The sequence below is a fragment of the Myxine glutinosa genome, chromosome 7, assembly GCF_964187855.1.
Source record: "Myxine glutinosa chromosome 7, kmMyxGlut1.1, whole genome shotgun sequence".
Taxonomy (NCBI): domain Eukaryota; kingdom Metazoa; phylum Chordata; class Myxini; order Myxiniformes; family Myxinidae; genus Myxine; species Myxine glutinosa.
In genome coordinates, this window is record NC_136267.1 from 52,006,417 (window position 1) to 52,019,019 (window position 12,603).

A 12,603-nucleotide genomic window follows, 5' to 3' on the forward strand; every position below is an offset into this window, starting at 1 on the left:
CAACTGAGAATCATCTGATTTTCTCTGTTAATCTACATTATTCACATTTCATCTGCATTTTTTAGCTTTATCACTTTGGAGTAGTTTGTGAAAAGTCTATATATTAAGTTTGATTTGAAAGCTTCATGAAATAAGCTCAGGTGGCATCAAAATGTGAAAACTTTGGAAGGGGTTGGGGGGTGGGGGGGGGGGGGGGGGGGTGAATACTTTTGCAGGCCACTGTACATATGCAGAGAATTGCCAAATTTTAAATCGTAAGATATTACAGTCGATGTTTTTGGAGGGATTGACGTTTGGGGGTGCTCGACATTGCTCACCTTGCACTTGAAAGGTTTCTTCTCTGAGTGTACGATCATGTGGGCTTTGAGAGTTTGTTTCTGAGTGAAGGCTTTGTGGCACAACGAGCAGGCGTACTGTCGTTCACTGCTGTGGGTCAGCATGTGCCGCTTCATGTTGGCCTGTAACGTGAAGCCACGTCCACACACGTCGCACTTGTGCTCCTTGATTCCCTAGAGAAAGGAACAGGTCGTTAGATTGATCTCGCGGTGAACAAAAAGACGAATGCATCCTTAACCTGTCATCTTGTAAAAAACAAAATAAACTAGAACGCCACTCAGTAGAGAGCATACGGTTGGCTATATCACTCAATTGTGAAGAATCACTTAAAAAATTATACAAGCTGGATCCGGATCCAGATCTTCACCAAAATCGAATGGAATCGTCCTTGTCCCACACTCAACCTGTCCAACAGGTTTCGTCCAAATCCATCCACAACTTTTTGAGATATCCTGCTATGTATCGTTTTTGGCCCCATCACTCAATGGTGAAGAATCACTTAGAAATTCTAGTAGCCGGATCCGGATCCAGATCTTCACCAAAATCGAATCATTTCATCCTTGCCACATACGCTACATCTTTGCCAAATTTCGTCCGAATCCGTCCACAACTTTTAAAGATATCTTGTTCACAAAAAGACAGACAAACACACAGACAGACAGGGGTGAAAACATAACCTCCATCCACCTTTGGTGGCACAGGTAAAAACAAAACCATTGTTGCAGTGAGGCACATTCCTTCTTTCTGAAACTCTTCAAAGGTTGTGTTCGCACACTCGGTGATAGCACATGCTCACATGTTCAGGTCATTTATACATGTCTATCAACATGTGCAGTAGTCTATTTGCAATTGATGAAGGGCCTCATGTTTTTGGCCCTTTTTTTTTTTTAGGAGGCAGGCAGTGTACCTATTTCATGTACTAGACGAAATCCAAACCACAGACTAGATGAATGTCGTTTGAGGTTATTTGCGTTTATAGTCTAGGTGACCTGCACCAAGAGTAGGCGAGCTATCGCCGGCACCCTGTCCAAATACCAAATTCCTGCAAAAAACTACAGAGGGAATTGCATAGGTGACACAGCAGTCCCATCCGCCACTTTATCTACCTGCGGCTGCCTACTGAAGAATAAAAAAATATGAAAAAAATTATTTTAAAAAGTGCAGAAAAAGTGTAAACAAGTGAAAAAAAAGTACAGCCCACCAGAAAAGTCCTGCATGCGAAAGAAAAATAAATAACCTGTCGGATAACGGGATCTTTAGCGTCCACCAGCTAATCTAATGGTTAACGTCCATCCGAGGGACGACACACACATTGATGCCTTACTCGACCTTTGAACCACCAGGATGACAGTTTATAGCTGGGATCAGGAATCGAACCCAGGCTAGGCAGCTCAGTGTTGGCTCTGCATACCTTCAGGCCATCTTGCCAACCCACAACACCACAAAACTTTCTCGATTAAAATGGAAATTGACATTCATACATTTTCTAACACCGATACCTTTATATACCTTTATCATCGTTTTTGTTTCCCAACACAATTATTAAACAAGAAAAAGAGCAATCAGAGATTGCAGACCCTCACCAGGATGTATTTTCGGTGGTTTTTAAGGCTTTTGTGTTAAAACAAATATGGCGGCCGAACCACGTGACCGATGACGTCATCATTATTCTTTCTCCACCAATTTATGCCGACATGACGCTCAAGAAATTTCATCTTGATAGGATGAAGTTTTGTACTTGTCGAATTATGACGTCATAATGGAGGCACCTATGACATCATCATTTACATATTTTATTCCCCATGGAGAGTTCTTTACAATGAGCCATGTCTCAATTTTTATATTTCTCTTCATCTATGAAATTGAAACTTCCTTCAAACCTGGTTCTCCCAGAAAACCTTCACAACCATTTTGATGCATCAGCAACCATATCTTTAAAAGAGCTGAACTTTAACATTTATCATGCAGTTGTCAATTTATTTATCGATATATTTATTTTTGTGCAGAGTCAAGGACGTGGAAGAGCAGGTACACTGAATGGATTCGAAGGTAACAGGACAAAGGAACAGCAGAGAGGGATGGAGGGGTGGGGGAACAACAACGGAGCCAAAGGACAAAACAGAGGGAGACTTGAACAAACAATGGGTGTGGGGAGGGATGGAGGGCAAGAGAGGACGCATGGGGTGGCCAAGATGGGTGTAGAAGGAAACTCTCAGGAAGGATAAACTGGAAATTTGGAAGGAGGAGGGCTTGCTGTGGAGTTATCGAGAGGAGAAAAGATCATCGATTTGGATTGAGGATGACCTGAGATGGTGGTGAACATGTCTCATGAAGAACTGGGGGGGAACAATGAGAATGAAGAGAATGTGGAAGTTGGTTCCACAGTCGTGGAAAAAGAGGAACAAATGAGTGAAGGTGAGCAGTGATCCTGGATTTAGGGAGTTTCACCAGAAGGGGGTTGAAGGTGGACCGTGCGTATGCTGCAGAAACCTGGCGGGGACGAATCGCTGAAAGAGCAGGGGGTGCAAGACCAGAAAGGAGGTGGTAGAAGACAGAGAGTCCACCAACCTGTCTGCAATGGCGAAGTGATAGGCCCATAGACTCAGCTTCCGCACGCGAGATTCCGAGTATCTTAAAGGCCTTGGTTTCCACGGCGTCAAATTGAACAAGGTCTGAGGCAGGTGAGCCAGGCCAGAGGGGAGAGCAGTACTCCATCAAGATGTAGATGAAGGCCTCGTTGGTGGATAGGAGGTCAAGGTGTGCCAAAGAAGTGAAGCACCGATCCACCAGTTTATATGGTCAGGTCGGGAATCAAAACCAAACTTAGAAAGATGAAAGACAAGTACAGATACATTCAAAGTACACCGTCCCATGCCAAATAATTAAATATGCTGCAGCACGGCATTGCCGGGGCGCCTCCGGCGCCCGGCAATACCGCAGTGCAGCTCATTGAGGCTGCATTGGGAGGGAGAAAAACCACCTTTAGAGGCCATTTTTCCCCGCAAGTGGGGGTTGGCCTTTTTCGGGAACCGTGGTTGTTGTTGTTTTTTGGTCCCCTTTTTGAAGCAATGTTTTACGGCCGGATGCCCTTCCTGACGCCAACCCTTTTTGCCGCCTTTAGCGACAAACAGGGAATTACCAGTGAACTGGTACTCAATTAGCCGACCTCGGAAGGATGACAGGCTGAGTCAACCCCCCTGGCGTTAATTCAGCGATCGACCGGGATTCGAACCCAGGATCCTGAGATCCTAAGCCGGCACCCTAGCCGCTAGCCCAACACCAGGGAGAGGTGTACACTAAAACCACCGTTTAGAGGCCATTTTTCCCCGCAAGGCGGGGGTTGGCCTTTTCGGGGACCGTGGTAGTTGTTGTTTTTTGGTCCCCTTTTTGAAGCAATGTTTTACGGCCGGATGCCCTTCCTGACGCCAACCCTTTTTGCCGCCTTCAACGACAAACAGGGAATTACCAGTGAACTGGTACTCAAATTAGCCGACCTTGGAAGGATGAGGACCTCGGAGGATGAGGATGAGGCCGACCTCGGAAGGAGAGGTGTACACTAATTGATTGATTAATTGTATAATTAAAATCAATAAAAGATTATCACAAAATATTTTCATAATCAATTGGCTAATCGCATAACTAAACCACTAGTGCTTCATCCGAAGATGTATCTTTTAGAAATTTAATGAAATAAGTCATTTATAAAAAATTAAATAATTAATTGATTACTCAATAAATAATTAATCGATTAATCAATAAATAATTAATAGATGAAATGATTAATCAATAAATCAAAAATATCCTTGATAGCCACATCACTTGGTCACTCATGTCCAAATATTAGCTTCCCAGCTCAAAAGGTGCCTGAGATATTGGCCAAATGAGAAAGAAAATAAATAAATGATTAATAATGAAAATAAATAAATAATAATCATAAAAAAATTAAATTATTAATCAATTTGGTCAGAGAACACATAAACTACCACTATTTCATCAGAATCTGCAACTTAAAAAAAAAATTTTTTTTTGTCATTAATCGAATAATTAAATAATTAATCGATTAATTTATTAATTAATAAATCAAAAATATCCTTTGCAGCCAAATCACCTGGTCATTGGCATGTCCAAATATCAGCTTCCTAACTCAAAAGGTGCCTGAGTTAATGGTCAGAAGAGAAAGGAAATATGATTAATCAAATAAGTACTTAATTAATCGCTAATAATTAAATAACTCCTCAATTTATTGATTAATCAAAAAAAAAAATACCGTTTTTGACAAAGGACTTGCTCACTATTGTGCCGAAATTTCAGCTTCCTAGATCAAAGCATGGCTGAGATATCGCCCGGACAACCAAGAAACAAACAAACAAACAAGAAAGCAAGAAAACAAGAAAGCAAGAAAACAAACAACCAGAGTGAAAACTGAGTACTCTCTTTCAGCGTGCGTCACTGCCGAGCCCCCTTCGGTGCCCAGCAATGACGATTTGCAATGCCTGGAGATGGCATAGGAAAGGAGCGGTGTGCAATAATAATCATAAAAAAATTAAATTATTAATCAATTTGGTCAGAGAACACATAAACTACCACTATTTCATCAGAATCTGTAACTTTAAAAAAAAAAATTTTTTTTGTCATTAATCGAATAATTAAATAATTAATCGATTAATTGATTAATTAATAAATCAAAAATAGCCTTTGCAGCCAAATCACCTGGTCATTGGCATGTCCAAATATCAGCTTCCTAACTCAAAAGGTGCCTGAGTTAATGGTCAGAAGAGAAAGGAAATTTGATTAATTAAATAAGTACTTAATTAATCGCTAATAATTAAATAACTCCTCAATTTATTGATTAATCAAAAAACAAAAAATACCGTTTTTGACAAAGCACTTTCTCACTATTGTGCCAAAATTTCAGCTTCCTAGCTCAAAGGATGGCTGAGATATCGCCCGGACAACCAAACAAGAAAACAAGAAAACAAGTACAGATGCATTCAAAGTACACCGCCCCATGCCAAATAATTAAATATGCTGCAGCGCGGCATTGCCGGGGCGCCTCAGGCACCCGGCAATACCGCAGTGCAGCTCATTGAGGCTGCATTGGGAGGGAGAGGTGTACACTAATTGATTGATTAATTGTATAATTAAAATCAATAAAAGATTATCACAAAATATTTTCATAATCAATTGGCTAATAGCATAACTAAACCACTTGTGCTTCATCCGAAGATGTATCTTTTAGAAATTTAATTAAATAAGTCATTTATAAAAAATTAAAAAATTAATTGATTACTCAATAAATAATTAATCGATTAATCAATAAATAATTAATAGATGAAATGATTAATCAACAAATCAAAAATATCCTTGATAGCCACATCATTTGGTCACTCATGTCCAAATATTAGCTTCCCAGCTCAAAAGGTGCCTGAGATATTGGCCAAATGAGAAAGAAAATAAATAAATGATTAATAATGAAAATAAATAAATAATAATCATAAAAAAATTAAATTAGTAATCAATTTGGTCAGAGAACACATAAACTACCACTATTTCATCAGAATCTGTAACTTTAAAAAAACATTTTTTTTGTCATTAATCGAATAATTAAATAATTAATCGATTAATTGATTAATTAATAAATCAAAAATATCCTTTGCAGCCAAATCACCTGGTCATTGGCATGTCCAAATATCAGCTTCCTAACTCAAAACGTGCCTGAGTTAATGGTCAGAAGAGAAAGGAAATTTGATTAATTAAATAAGTACTTAATTAATCGCTAATAATTAAATAACTCCTCAATTTATTGATTAATCAAAAAAAAAAATACCGTTTTTGACAAAGGACTTGCTCACTCTTGTGCCGAAATTTCAGCTTCCTAGCTCAAAGGATGGCTGAGATATCGTCCGGACAACCAAGAAAGAAAACAAGAAAGAAAACAAACAAGTACACATACATTCAAAGTACACCGCCCCATGCCAAATAATTAAATATGCTGCAGCGCGGCATTGCCGGGGCGCCTCCGGCGCCCGGCAATACCGCAGTGCAGCTCATTGAGGCTGCATTGGGAGGGAGAGGTGTACACTAATTGATTGATTAATTGTATAATTAAAATCAATAAAAGATTATCACAAAATATTTTCATAATCAATTGGCTAATCGCATAACTAAACCAGTAGTGCTTCATCCGAAGATGTATCTTTTAGAAATTTAATTAAATAAGTCATTTATAAAAAATTAAATAATTAATTGATTACTCAATAAATAATTAATCGATTAATCAATAAATACTTAATAGATGAAATGATTAATCAATAAATCAAAAATATCCTTGATAGCCACATCACTTGGTCACTCATGTCCAAATATTAGCTTCCCAGCTCAAAAGGTGCCTGAGATATTGGCCAAATGAGAAAGAAAATAAATAAATGATTAATAATGAAAATAAATAAATAATAATCATAAAAAAATTAAATTATTAATCAATTTGGTCAGAGAACACATAAACTACCACTATTTCATCAGAATCTGTAACTTAAAAAAAAAAATTTTTTTTGTCATTAATCGAATAATTAAATAATTAATCGATTAATTGATTAATTAATAAATCAAAAATATCCTTTGCAGCCAAATCACCTGGTCATTGGCATGTCCAAATATCAGCTTCCTAACTCAAAAGGTGCCTGAGTTAATAATGGTCAGAAGATAAATGAAATTTAATTAATTAAATAAGTACTTAATTAAACGCTAATAATTAAATAACTCCTCAATTAATTGATTATTCAAAAAACAAAAAATACCGTATTTGACAAAGGACTTGCTCACTACTGTGCCGAAATTTCAGCTTCCTAGCTCAAAGGATGGCTGAGATATCGTCCGGACAACCAAGAAAGAAAACAAACAAACAAGAAAACAAGAAACCAGAGTGAAAACTGAGTACTCTCTTTCAGCGTGCGTCACTGCCGAGCCCCCTTTGGTGCCCGGCAATGACGATTTGCAATGCCTGGAGATGGCATAGGAAAGGAGCGGTGTACAACAAGAAACCAGAGTGAAAACTGAGTACTCTCTTTCAGCGTGCGTCACTGCCGAGCCCCCTTCGGTGCCCGGCAATGACGATTTGCAATGCCTGGAGGTGGCATAGGAAAGGAGCGGTGTACAATAATCATAAAAAAATTAAATTATTAATCAATTTGGTCAGAGAACACATAAACTACCACTATTTCATCAGAATCTGTAACTTAAAAAAAAAAATTTTTTTTGTCATTAATCGAATAATTAAATAATTAATCGATTAATTGATTAATTAATAAATCAAAAATATCCTTTGCAGCCAAATCACCTGGTCATTGGCATGTCCAAATATCAGCTTCCTAACTCAAAAGGTGCCTGAGTTAATAATGGTCAGAAGATAAATGAAATTTAATTAATTAAATAAGTACTTAATTAAACGCTAATAATTAAATAACTCCTCAATTAATTGATTATTCAAAAAACAAAAAATACCGTATTTGACAAAGGACTTGCTCACTACTGTGCCGAAATTTCAGCTTCCTAGCTCAAAGGATGGCTGAGATATCGTCCGGACAACCAAGAAAACAAACAAGAAACCAGAGTGAAAACTGAGTACTCTCTTTCAGCGTGCGTCACTGCCGAGCCCCCTTCGGTGCCCGGCAATGACGATTTGCAATGCCTGGAGGTGGCATAGGAAAGGAGCGGTGTACAACAAACAAGAAACCAGAGTGAAAACTGAGTACTCTCTTTCAGCGTGCGTCACTGCCGAGCCCCCTTTGGTGCCTGGCAATGACGATTTGCAATGCCTGGAGATGGCATAGGAAAGGAGCGGTGTACAACAAGAAAGATGAAAACAAACAAACAACCAGAGTGAAAACTGAGGACTCCCTTTCAGCGCGCGTCACTGACGAGCCCCCTTCGGTGCCCAGCAATGACGATTTGCAATGCCTGGAGATGGCATAGGAAAGGAGCGGTGTACAATAAGAGTACCACTTCTGTACCATCCTTTCAGCCTCATTCAGTTGTCAATACAGGCCAAATGGTCTTACTTCGTGTTGTAGAATTTGGAAACGTCACCATATCAAAGTTGCTGCCATGACAAGGGAATAAAGTTTTTGGAACGAAAAGGTCTCTGTTTTTCATTTAATCTCCACGGACATTGTTGCTCATTTGTGTAATCGGCTCCACCTTTCCCTTTCCTCTTCTCACATTTTCTTTTATCACCGTTTCTTCTGCAGCTGGAAATGTAAACGTTTTTTCTCCATTTTTGTAACCCCACCATTCCAGGCGGCACTCCACCCTTCCGTGTACTCTGTCTCGGTTTGCTCGCTCTGTCTCACTTCATCCTTTTGGCCCGAGCTTCCCTCCCGAGGGTCTTTCCCAGGCACAGGAGCGGCTTTCTATCTCTGCTCCATTCTCCCTCTCCCTTCCTTCCTTCCTGCTCCATTGTTGTTGTCTTCGGAGCCGCTTTCTTCACCCAACCAATTCCGCGTCTCCATGAGAATTTTCCTGCTCTCCTAACCACACCTAGAAGAGCTATCACTGTCTCCGAGCTGTCTGATCGTAGTCTAATTTATCCTCTGCACCTAATCAATTGTCAATCAAATGAAACATTATTACTTCTAAACTTAAAAGCAGATAAAAACCTCATCATCACTCTTTCACAAGTCCTCAAAAGTTCGTTGCTGATTGCAGGATTGTCTGCGTTTTAGGATTAAAAAAATTTTTTTTCCTACTTGCTTAATTCGGAAGACCAGCTCGATGTCATCTGCCCAATATTTATTCACTTGTTCCAAAAGCATTTGGATAATTTCTTCTTTTTTTGTCTCGAATTGCAACATGGTGTACCATGTTGTGCTGGAGAGAAGTTCCGGATCCGCAGGTGCTGGATTCAAGGAAATCCCTAGGTCTCCACTCAAGTTACCTCCTAGTTCATGCGTTCACTTGGAATTGTATTTTTCATCTCAAGAGCTTGATAAAGATAAGCAACTTCGACCCAACAACAGATATTTTGCAGTTTTTATCTGATGGGCCAAACTTCCCATTATACATATGAACTTTTCAACAACAACAGAAACATTGCTGCATTTCCAAGCATGAAAAGTGCCTGACAGCTCAGATAACACAGGGTGGATGTGAAAACACAAGTAGATTTGCACTTTTTCTTTTCCATTTTATCAGTCCAACTTACACGCAGGTGTTCAAGAATATTGCTGCACTTGTATCTTCGAAAAGGCTTATTAGATGGAAAAAAGCTTCGAAAGCAGAAGTTTGGATGCGGAACTAGAACTGAATGAAACATAAACCTCTCCTACAGTGCCAGCGAAAACCCCACCGAGGATTTTTTGTTAAAAGAAGGCAAGAAATAAAAACAACACTTCCAAGATGAATAACATTGTTTCAAAAAGGGCAAAAAATACATTGAAATCATCCATGATTGTTAAAAAGGTTATCCACGTTACAATATTTACCTCCGCCACGAAAGGTGTATGGAGGTTATGTTTTCATCCCAGTATGCGTTTGTCTGTTTCCCTGTCGGCAGGATATCTCAAAACGTTATAGATGGCTTCAGCAAAAACTTTGTGGACAGGTTGGGTATGAGTTAAGGACGAATAAATTAGATTTTGGTGATCCGGGTCCAGATAACATAAATTTCGAAGCGATTCTTCAGCATTGAGAGAAATGGGCAAAAACAATATATAGCATATTTCAAAAACTTGTGGACGGATTCAGACAAAACTTGCTGGATGAGTTGGGCGTGTGACAAGGCCAAATCAATTCGATTTTGGTGAAGATCCGGATGCAAACAAGCATTCTGAGTATTGCGCTGCAATGCAATACATGTCCCCGACCGGCAGTCTGTCATCCGGAAAACTGTTGGGGAAATTACCAAGGGTTATTTCCCCACAGGTTTTGAATCGTTCCCAATCGCTAATTACCTCAGGACGGGCTCACCTGTGATTCGTACTCGGGACTTCGATTTATACACCTTGCAGACAGGTCAGCAGAAGCACGACAAAATAAGTTGTTGATAAACAACCTTTCGAGTCGCTAAATATCAGTAATTTATTATATTTTCCGGTTCACGATCAATGATCAATGTATATATATATATGTTGCTCAGCTTGGCTCCGCCCCTCCGGAAAGCGCGCGATGTGTCGGGCTGTTGACGTTCGCAGATGAGGCTGAGGGCACGCGGTGCGGCTTGAGGAGAACTCCAGAATAAACAAGAGATATCCATTTTAAAAATATTTTCGTTTAATTAACCATATCTGCCAAACCACGTGACTTATCGCAAATTCCAAAATGACATTTTAGTAGATTGACATGCTGAACAGATCTGTGAAGTTTCCCCTCAATTGGATCAAAAATGATGGAGGGGCTCGGTTATAAAGGTTCATGCTTAAAAACGTCATAACTCTGAAACCATGTGACGCATGACGTCATGCTTGCTGACTTTTTTGTTCGTCATGGGTATGCGATTCTGCCTGCAAAGTTTGGCCGCCATCTGTTCAGCCGTTGCAGAGAAAAAAGGGTTTTCCTGTTTTCACGAAAAACAATATGACGGCCGAACCACGTGCCCTGTGAGGTCATAATTAACATTAAAATATTCTACAGCCCGAGTCCCCCCTATGGTTAAAATTTGATCTCAATCGGTCCTATTATTGCAGAGAAATTGGTTTTTAAAGGAAATTAAAACTTTAAATGGCACTGAGTTAAGGAGCATCAGAATTATCAGATTTCCCAAAGTTCAAAGTGCCATAACTTTGTCAAAAATGATCGAAACGTCGTGAAGTTCGAACTCGATCTGTAACTTATCATGAGGAAACCATGTGCCAAGTTTGAAATCATTAGCATTAAGCGTTTAGAAAATAAGTCCGGAAAACTGTTCTTTGCGTGACGGACTGACAGACTGAGGGACGGAGGGACGGCGTGCAAACCTATAGTCCCCTCCGGTGTACACCGGTAGGGGACTAATAACATATTTTTGTAAGTTATTCGTCACCATTGAGAGAAAGGGCCAAAACAATATATAGCATGATATTTCAAGAACTTGTGGATGGATTCAGATAAAACTTGCTGGATGAGTTGGGCATGTGACAAGGACAAATCAATTCGATTTTGGTGAAGATCCGGATGCAAATAACATTTTTTTGTAAGTGATTCTTCAGCATTGAGAGAAAGGGCCAAAAACAATATATAGCATGATATTTCAAAAACTTGTGGATGGATTCAGACAAAACTTGGTGAATGGGTAGGGTGTGTGACAAGGACAAATCAATTAGATTTTGGTGAAGATCCGGATCCAGATCCAGAAAACATAATTACCTCCACCACCAAAGGTGGATGGATATAGGTTATGTTTTCACCCCTGTCTGTTTGTCCATTTGTTTGTTTGTGAACAAAATATCTCAAAAATTTGGGGACAGATTCGGACAAACTTTGGCAGAGATGTAGCGTATGCCACAAGGACGAAATGATTAGATTTTGGTGAAGATCCGGATTCGGCTACTAGAAATTTTAAAGTGATTCTTTACCATTGCGAGAGCGGGCCAAAAAACTATACATTGCGGGACATCTCAAAAAGTTATGGATGGATTTGGACGAAACTTGTTGGACAGGGTTTGTGTGTGACAAGGAAGAATCGTTTCGATTTTGGTGAAGATCTGAATATGGATTCGGATATGAGAATTATTTAATTTTTAAGTGATACTTCACCATCGAGTGACATGGCCAACCAAGCGTAGGTATGCTCTCTACTAAGTGCTGTTCTAGTTTTCTAAGTGATTCTTCAGCATTGAGAGAAAAGGCCAAAAACAATGTATAGCATGATATTTCAAAAACTTGTGGACGGATTCAGACAAAACTTGGTGGATGAGTTGGGTATGTGACAAGGACAAACCAATTTGATTTTGGTGAGAATCGGATCCGGATCCAGATAACATAATTTTATTAGCAATACTTCACCATTGAGAGAAAGGGCCAAAAACAATATATCAGCATAATATTTCAAAAACTTGTGGACGGATTCAGACAAAACTTGGTGGATGAGTTGGTTAAGTGACAAGAACAAGTTGATTTGATTTTGGATAAGGTGTGGATGCAGATCCGGCCTACATTCACGTGAAAAAGTAAGTACACCCCATGTAAAGTATTGACTTTTTCAACATATTTCAACATACAGCTATTTGATCTTCATTTCAACAATATTGATAGACAAAGGTGATATAATATAACAAATATCATGAAACATTTACA

At 39.2% G+C, this 12,603-nt stretch overlaps 1 protein-coding gene across 1 annotated transcript in view; it reads right to left on the reverse strand.

The window, feature by feature from the left end:
- The window catches only part of LOC137431222 (uncharacterized), a 29,860-nt gene that overhangs the window by 6,002 nt on the left and 11,255 nt on the right, over positions 1-12,603 (reverse strand). The window contains exon 4 of the mRNA XM_078781700.1: positions 318-509. Coding sequence (XP_078637826.1) covers positions 318-509 — 192 coding nt within the window. The remainder of the gene's footprint in view (positions 1-317; positions 510-12,603) is intronic.